The 9,790-nt window shown below is 38.6% G+C and overlaps 1 protein-coding gene across 1 annotated transcript; it reads right to left on the bottom strand.

Annotated features, from left to right (window-relative positions):
• Positions 1-204: 204 nt before the first annotated feature.
• Positions 205-8,805, bottom strand: OTOL1 (otolin 1). The gene is made up of 4 exons (XM_023745322.1): positions 8,439-8,805; positions 5,287-5,376; positions 2,109-2,180; positions 205-1,216 (listed from the first exon to the last, which is right to left on the bottom strand). Exons 1-4 carry the CDS (start codon positions 8,803-8,805, stop codon positions 318-320), a joined length of 1,428 nt encoding a protein of 475 aa, XP_023601090.1. The 3' UTR covers positions 205-317.
• Positions 8,806-9,790: the final 985 nt, after the last annotated feature.

Below are 9,790 nucleotides of genomic sequence, written 5' to 3'. Positions count from 1 at the left end.
TTATTAATTACAAATCTCATTTATATTTTTGTATACAAACATTAATTACTTAAATGGCTTGAGAAATGCCATTATAATCAAATGAAAAAACTATCTACTAAGTTAACAGACATATGCTCTCAAATACAGATAGATAATTATTTTTAAAAAACATGATGCCTTAAAATAGCAATAGCAGTTGACACTAAGTGACATCATTTTTTCTGTATTATTTTTATAGTCATGAAAAAATAAGGAAAGTTATTTTTTTCAATAGCGCTATTCTCTGTTACCTGACTTATTTCACTCACTCCAAACTACAGTGTTCAGACACAAGTTCATGGTGAAATTCCAGGCGTTTCCTCTGGGTACAAAAGGAACCCAGTGAAAATGCTGTCATCCTCAGCGCTGACATACACTCCATTCCAATCTTTGGACACTTCCAGCCAGACTTGGTCCCCTGCATTTAACCTCAGGATGATGAGGAGAGAGGCCTGGTCTATTTCATGACCATAGAGCGTTTCTCTGGACTTGAACTGCTTCTTATTCCAGGCTACCAGGCTGATCCGAGCTGGCCGGCCACTCACTGTGACGTGGTAGGAAAACACATATGCCCCAGGAATGCTACAGTTAAATTTCCCGGTGACAGGGCTGTAATTCCCTTGGTCGTTATAGAAAACCTTGTCAAATCTGATAGGGACATTGGGGGGAGGGAAAGGCTTTGATAAAGCAGCACTGAAAGCCGACCGTGGGACTCTGGTCATCTCCCCCTTGGAGCCTTTGAGGCCCCGAGAACCCTTCTTCCCAATAGATCCTCGGACCCCTTTGCTCCCAAGCTCACCCTTGGGCCCCGCAGGTCCCACCAGACCAGGAGGACCTACAGCTCCCTTTTCTCCTTTAGCCCCTGGGTCACCTCGGGCTCCAGGCAGGCCCTCTGGGCCACTTTTGCCTTCCATCCCAATATCGCCTTTGCTACCTTTTTCTCCTTTCAGCCCCACCTCACCTTTTTCCCCCTTTCCTCCCCTCTCCCCAGAGTTCCCACAGTAGCCCTTCTCCCCCTGGTCCCCCTTCTCTCCCTTGGCCCCAGGCTCTCCATTCAAGCCTGGAGAGCCCACAGCCCCTTGGTCTCCTTTGTCTCCTTTGGTAGCATTGACAGACGTGTCCCCCTTGGAGCCTTTTTGTCCTTTCACACCCGCCAGTCCAGTGTCTCCTTTAGCCCCTTTAGGACCAGGTCCACCTAAAATAAAAAATTAAAATAATGTTTACGGACCACATATGCTATGAACAATATGCTATTATCACAGAGCTCACAAAATAGAAACAAATCCTACTACCTGGGACTGGAAACCTGGCTCTTTTAAACATATATATATATATATATATATATATATATATATATATATATATATATATATATATATTTCAGAGAAGAAGGGAGAGGGAGAGAGAGAGAATCATTGATTGGCTGCCTCCTGCCACACCCCACACTGGGGCAGGTGCCCTGACCAGAAATCGAACCGTGACTTCCTGGTTCATAGGCTGATGCTCAACCACTGAGCCACGCCAGCCGGGCTGGAAACCTGGCTCTTGCCTCAGTAATGGTTGTGGGAGGAGTCTCTTGCACGGAGCCACTCACATCAGCACCTGTCTCATAAGGGGAAGAGTTCACGCTACTGAAAAGTAATAGCTTGTATTTTGATCTCATGTATCTAGTTCTATTTATTTATTTTTTACTCTTAAGATAATAAAGGGTAGTAAAACTATTGCTCATTTTTTCCATTATAGTTTGCATTTTGGCCCAATCCAAGTATTCTCTTACATCTCCATATTCTCCATCCAAACCCAAGTCTTTCAGGCAAAGAAACTAAAACCCAGAAAGATGCAAGAATCTTTCCCCAAAGACAGCTAGGAAGAGGGACAGAGCTCAGATGCCTTTATCTAGTCTCCAAATTCCTAGCTCAGTACTCACACTCCAACATACCAATACACTGAATTATTAGAAGAGGCATAGCAATTCCTATTCCCCTCTTACCTCCTCATAACTTGGAATACAAATAGGAAGAAAATCAAATACTATACTTCGCACATGATATAGTTCATACTCTACAACAGGAATATTTACACCCTACCTGGTTCTCCGGGTTTTCCTGGGTATCCCGGAACTCCACTTGTTCCCTGGTCCCCACGTTCTCCCTTAAGTCCTAAAATGATGCCAAGATTAACTATCTTCCAATTATATTAGTTATGATAAAACTAACATCCATTTCACAGCCATCTCACATTTCGATGCTTCCTTTACCAAAATGTGTAAAAGTAAAACAATATGGTTGAGGCAGTGAACACACAATACAATATACAGATGATGTATTTTAGAATTGTACACTGAAACCCACATAATTATATTAACCAATGTCACCCAGATAAACTCAATAAAAATACTAAATAAATAAAGTAAAACAATATGGGAAAAGGTTATTGAGCATCATTAGCAATATTTTATTCCAATTGATGGTAAATCATTTAAAGCAGATTTGGGGGTAGCGCCAATCTCTCCAAACAGAACTCAGTTTTTCATCAGTGTTCCCACAGCTCTTCAAATCTTTCACAAAACTCAGAACATGCAGTCTTTTGTTACAGATGTATGTGTTTGTTTCTTTCCTATTATGAATTTTGAATGACAGTTAAAATTTTCTAGTCTTCATATTCCCCACAATGCCTGAGAAAGTGTACCATGAAGAGTTGAACACAGAGCACAACATTCTTCATTTGGCTACAATTCATTATAATAAAACCCATTCAACCCAGCTGGGCGTGGCTCATGGTTGAACATTGACCTATGAACCAGGAGGTCACAATTCGATTCCCTGTCAGGGCACATGCCTGAGTTTCAGGCTCAATACCCAATAGGGGGTGTGCAAGAGGCAGCCAATCAATGATTCTCTCTCATCATTGATGTTTCTATCTCTCTCTCACTCTCCCTTCCTCTCTGAAATCAATAACATATATAGGTTAAAAAAAAAAAAAAACCCCATCCAGGAAAAAAATATAGTATCCTTGACATAGAGCATCAAGGAAAGCCAATTTTTATTTTGTTCAGAAAATTTTTCATATACTCTTTGGACAAATCATAGAACTGTGGGAACTGGTGTTTCAAAAAAAATTTTGAATCTGGGTTTTTAGATATTTGCCATATTACCACAAAATGGACTTTTATCGTGGGCCTGGCTGAAGCCCAGTCCTCTTAGAGCTGCCACACTAGACTTATTTTAATTGCAAATGAGAAGAGCAACAATAACGATAAGAATGACAGCTGATTCTTACCGATCATCTACTTTGCACCAGGTAATATTCCAAGCTCTTAACATAATTTTATAATTTAATCTAGTCTTTTAAATTTAATGTTAATTTTTATTTGATATTAATACAGCCTCTCATATAACAGGGAGCTTATACAACAGAGCATATTTCACCAATTGGGACACTTTTCATTTAAGAAAGTTTATAGCACCTTCCTTTAAAAACTGCAGGACAGATATTTTTGTCACCACTTTTATCACAGAAGAAACTGAGGTACAAAAAAATTTAGAAATGTGTAGAGTTGAACATGAATGCATATTACAGTGGTTGGCATTGATTTACCAATCACATTATTTATATAAAACTAACATTTGTTGTTTCATTTTTGGCAGGGGGAAAAAAAGTCATGAGAGGAAACTCCCCGAAATTTCACAAGAGCAACTGCTGAAATCTCACCATAAGCCATTCAGCAGAGCTTTCTAAGCAGCCAGCTCCTCTATTACCATTCCACATAAAGTTTAGACCTTGGAAATTAACCCTTAGGCCATCAGGAAAATGTATCTGCATTTGGAGAGAACGCAACCCTGAATGGATGTGAAGGGCCACTTCTGTTTCCAGTTCTTGTCAATACTCATATACTGAGCCTTATTACAGTGATTCTGGTTCTCAAGTTCACTTAGGGATTCTAACTGCTTACACTGGGTTTTACTCAATCAGGGTGTGATGAGCCAGAATGCAGTCGTTCAAGCTATTTATTTCTTTTCAACTTTAGCCCTTAACTAAGAGTCTAGACTGGAAGTAAAAGGAAAGTGGAGTTGCCAAGCCACAGACTGGCTGAATGAATTTCTACTTTTGATCCTTCATCAAAGCTTATTCTTAAGAACCTTATCTTATGATACCTCCCTGTTTTTTTCTTCTACTTCCAGAAGTCTAGCTTCCAAAATGTATGAATCACTGGGGAGGTTCATAACTCATCTTTATTTCACAGGGTTTTCTGCTGACATAATTCAGCCACAAAAGGATTAAATGTTTCTGAGAATGAAAATCGCCTAGCTGACAAGTGTGAAGCAGCTCCCTCTTACCTTAGCCTCTTTTCTGAGTAATTACTTCACTGAACGTTCTACTAGAAATGAGTTAGGCAGCTCCTGAGCCATGTGGAGGGTGATGTATAGATGATATTAGGTCTTTTGACATGTGACACTGAGGCTAAAACATTTACCTTGATGGATAGATGGTAGTTTTACAGGCTGGTGGTATTCACTGAGGAATTTCTAAATGTCCCAGTGAATCTGTAACCTTCCCTCAATACCTGATGCACTTACAGAACCAGGGATTTCCCAGGAAGGACGCCCTCTTTACTGATATCTGTGGAATTATAGAATTTCTGAGCTGGAAAAGATTTATGAAACACACTTAACTACAAATCTATTTTGAAAGTAAATAGGTTATAAAGAGATATCTAGTCTATTCCCCTCAATTTTCAGATGAGGTAAAGTTATGAGGTCACTGTTATGTGGTTGATTTCTTCCATTTGAATTCAGTTCTCTTCCCATTGACACTGCCCCCGATTTGAGTGTGAGCCAAAGGATAGGTCATAGTTACCTTAGCAGGCAGGCTATCCACCTCAAGGGAATAGGATTGCCTGCTCCAGTTAGTTCGATCTAGTATGAAATTAATTTGCATCCTGAGAAAGAGTTCACATGAGAATATATTGGGAAGGACCCTGCCCTGTCACTGGGTCAGCTGGGAGGCCAATGAGAGATAGAAAATTGTGTGTGTGTGTGTGTGTGTGTGTGTGTGTGTGTGTGTGTGGTATGTTACCAGGCAAGTTTAAAATTTCTCAATTGGCTATTTATAAAGTTGACATTTTTGTATCAAATATAACTCACAATATGCTTAAGCAAATTTGACTCACCTGCAAGAATCTGGTATTTACATAGCAAATTGCTGTCCTAAAAATTATGCAGAACATCCCTTGAGTTTTGACATGAAATGAATATAATTACCTACCCTTCTCTCCTTTCTGGCCTTTTGGACCCTGGGGCCCAATGATTCCTGGTGACCCTGGGACCCCCATATCACCAGTCTTTCCCTTAGGACCTGGAAAAGAGAATTTAAAACCATCAAGGTTAAGAAGAATTCTCTTTCAAAATTCATTAGTTCGGGGGCCGGGGGGGGGGGGGAATCAGTCCTCATATTAATACTAGTGACTATCAGTGTCCTAATGATAAAATCTGGATGAGAGTAACTATTAGAGAGTCCTAAGGACAATATTTATGTCTCATTTACAATTCTGTACTACCTGAATAGATAAATTGAGCACATTAGTACTTGTCCCTGGATTTGCGGCAGAGATCTAATAATTCAGAGAAGCAGTTCTATATCAAACAAGAACAGAATGATTACCTGACTCTTGACCTCACGTGGACCACACTTTCAAATTTTGAGTAAAACCACAATACCTAGCACTTTTGGTTTTCCGGCTCATTCACTTACCTATTCACTCAGGAACTATTGCTGAGGCTTCCTATAAACCAAGCACCCCACTTAGGGGTAAAAATCAGCCATCAACATTCCAGGAGTCCCTAGAACAAACTGATGGTTACCAGAGGGGGTGGGTGGAGAAATGGGCAAAAGGGAAGGAGCTTAAAATGCACAAACTTCCAGTTATAACGTAAATTAGGAGGATGTAATGTACAGCTAAAAAAGAGTCAATAATATCATAACTATGTACAAGGACAGGTGGTTACTAGAATTCATAAGGTGTATAAATGTTGAATCACTGTTGAAACTTCATAATATAATATTACATGGCAACTATAAAGTTTTTAGAGATTCATACAAAACTTTTAAAATTTTTCCAGCAATCCCTGCCCTCATGGAGCTGAGAGTCCATGAAAGATAAACATTAAACAAATAACCACACAAATAAATAAAAATTGTTAACCTGTAGTTAGTGATATAAAAAAATCAGAGGAGACATCCCTAAGATTACAGTGGTTCTCAACCTTCTGGCCCTTTAAATACAGTTCCTCATGTTGTGACCCAACCATAAAATTATTTTCATTGCTACTTCATAACTGTAATGTTGCTACTGTTATGAATCATAATGTAAATATCTGATATGCAGGATGGTCTTAGGCGACCCCCGTGAAAGGGTCGTTCGACCACCAAAGAGGTCGCAACCCACAGGTTGAGAACCACTGCCCAAGAAGGTGGCATAAGCGAAGACCCAATGAACAAATTAGAATTTGAATAGGTTTATTCAAGTTTATTTAATGATGCTCTGATACTAGATTTTTAACTTTTTTTAAAAAGTTGTGTTTTTTTAAAACATTGATAATGTCAAAATAAACATCTCTGCAGTAATCTCAAAAACAGGAACCTATCAGGCTCAGACTATTTCATGAGGTAGAAAAAGACTCCTCGATCAGCTAACTGAAAAAGTAAACTTATTGAGCACTTATTCTATTCTAGGCACCACACTGAGTCCTTATAGGTATAAACTCATTCAGTTGTCTTGATGACTATGCGGTTGGAATTATTTTTATCTCATTTTACTATTTTGGAAACTGAGACTTACAGAAGTAATGAAGTTTCCCCAATGTAATTTCATGATAGCCTCAACATGCTGAGCTCCTAAGCTCTCTGCTCTGTTGCAGAACAAGTCAGACGAAGACACATGAGCATCCTGGGCAAACTAATGACTTGGCACACCTTTGGAATATTTGTCATATGTGTTTACAGGAGGGGCTGGGCTCTGAGAACAACGCAGCTAAATCCACCCCTGGGTAAAACACAAGCTTTGATGTTACAGACCCACAGCGTAGAAGACTGTTGAGCAACCAGCTGTGTTTACTTGGCCATGCCCTTGGGGGTTTTCACTCCCGCACAGCATGCCAACCAGATATGATACTAAGAAAAATTCTGGTAAATATAATTTTCTCAGTCTCATTATGTTTCCAATAATGTTTTAGCAACCCTGAACTCAGTGCCCCAGACCACAGCCCAGCTCCTTTACCCTCTTATTTCAGCTCTACATAAATATTGAGCACATTTCCCAAAAGGTTCCTACAACAGATGAAATGAATGAAAAGCTTAATGAGGATGTGTAAGTCCTGATTTCATAACTTTAAATTCTTCAAGCAAGATACAACAAATATTTATATGTAATTTTTTTCAGGGAATAGTGAATTTGCACTTGGCATGTTGATCTCATTTTTACCTTGAGTTCTCCGCTATATGACAGGTAAAAGCTGAAATACATTACAATAAAACTGAGAGTGTATTCATAATGTATAATTTTGAAATATGTAATCATGACGTTCAATGGAGAAAATCGCCGGGCAAGAATTCGGTGTTGACTCAGAATTTCAATGAGAAGCAAGCTGAATCCTGGCTTTATTCTCCACCTCACAGGCATTCCACTTCTAATCCTAACTACAAATAGCACTCCCAAATCCCATCAATCAGCACACCGTCTTGTGAGATAACAGAATTTTCATTTTCCCTTTTTACATCGGCATTAGTGAAAAGATTGTACTGGTACTGGGCCTGTGTAACTTGAAGAGCTACACACCTGTGCTGGGGTTGGTAGACCTGATCTCTGCTCTAACCAACATTGCCCAATAGAAGTTTCCACAGTGATAGAAATGTCTATCTGTGCTGCCCAACAGGTTAACCATTGGCCATATGTGGCTAGTCTGACTGAGGAACTGAATTTTAATCTTATTTAATTTTTTAAAATTTATCTTTATTGTTGAAAGTATTACAGATGTCCCCTTTGTTTTTGTTTTGCTTTTGTTGTTTTCCATTGATCTCTCCACCGGACACCTGCCCCTCCCAGGCCTTTACTGCCCTATTGTCTGTGTCCATGGGCTATGCATATATGCAGATAAGTTTCCCTGTTAATCACTCCCCACCCACCCATCCACCCCGCCTTCTTAATTTTAACTTTAATATTTTTAATAGCTATGCAGGAGAGTAGTGGCTACCACTTTGGGCTACACAGGACCCATTTTCATTTGTCACAAGTTACACCTAGGCCTATTGCCATTTTCGTGACAACGTAGAAAACCCCTGGGGCAATTCCACCTCCAATTCACCTCTCAACTCTAAGGATGTACACGGGAGAAATATATTTTTCATATATTTTCAAATACCTGGATTTCCAGTCTCTCCGGGTTCTCCTTTCTGCCCTGGTGCAGATGAACAACAATCACAGCAATTCAAAAAGAAATCGGCCGTGTCCAGAGTGAAGTTTTCAAAGGGGAAGAGAGTGGCAGTGCCAAAGGTAGAATCTTGGACCAAGGGGTCAGGGGTTGGTTCTGCCATTTCAGCCACTTCTGTGAAGGGTGTTTCTTCTTCTTCTCCTGGAGGTAGGCCACTGGACGGCTTTAAACCCTCCAGCATCTCTTTTCCCTCAGATTTCTTCGTAAATTTGATATATGGCGTGGTCTTTGCTATTGCATCCATATCAGCAATAGCCAAAATAATTAAAATAGCACAAAGCCAAGACAACATCCACATAATTGAAGCTGGAAGAAAGAAGGGGAATATATACACATATTACATTAGAAGTAATGAAAAGTAATATAAATATGTACTTATGTGAGAGAAATCTGTGTGTATATATATGAACCATAAGAATGAATAGTAAGTATAATATTGAATGATATTTTTATGTATTTTATATGAAGAAGTGTGCTTGAATCACAATATTTTATTTACTTAAAGTATTTCTTATAAGGAACATTTGGCTTCAATTCTCCTCTCTGGTTGTTTTCTTTGTATTACATGTTCGAAAATATTGTTCTTAGTCATTCAAATGATCTTGCCAAGTAGCAAACATGATGTATAACAAATGTAACATGACTTAATAGCTCAGATACCCTGTGGAAAACAAATATGTGTAATTTCCTGACTGACCTCACTCAGATTTATAGAAATCAAATAGATTTGTATTAGAGAAAGATGAAAAATATTGAGCTGAATAGTTTATTCCAGCAAACTCATTTATTTCAAGAAAAAAATACAATTGAAATAGTCCTTATATCTAATAGGGATAATGATCCTGTTGTGAGAGAAAAATTTTAGCCTCTGTTGTAATAAATGAAGAGAGCAAGAGAGTGAATAAAAAAATCATAAATTGAAATATGCGCTATGTTCTTAGATTCTTCACATGTCATTTCCTTTTCCAATTCTTTGCTTTATCATTCGAGGAACATTTTTTCCTGAAAACTCACATTTGTCTTTGTATTATTTTAATGGGGCAAACAGTGGTTATTCTTATTAGAGCTTTTATCACTGCTCAAAGTGATATAAGGTTCCCAATGAAGTGAAATTTTGATAGTTCATAGTATTTCATTCCCCAGCAACTCCCAACATTCCAGTGGCTGCTAATAAGAGATCCAGGGTGAAAAATGAATTTTTTTTTAATTGGAAAAGGAAGTAGTAATTAGGATAAGTAGTAAAATAAGTAAAGAGGATGGAAATAAAAATAGTAATAACACCT

Source organism: Myotis lucifugus, unplaced genomic scaffold (genome assembly GCF_000147115.1).
Source record: "Myotis lucifugus unplaced genomic scaffold, Myoluc2.0 scaffold_535, whole genome shotgun sequence".
NCBI classification, from domain to species: domain Eukaryota; kingdom Metazoa; phylum Chordata; class Mammalia; order Chiroptera; family Vespertilionidae; genus Myotis; species Myotis lucifugus.
Note: the sequence above shows the minus strand (reverse complement) of the source record. Positions and strands in the feature narration are given on the sequence as shown.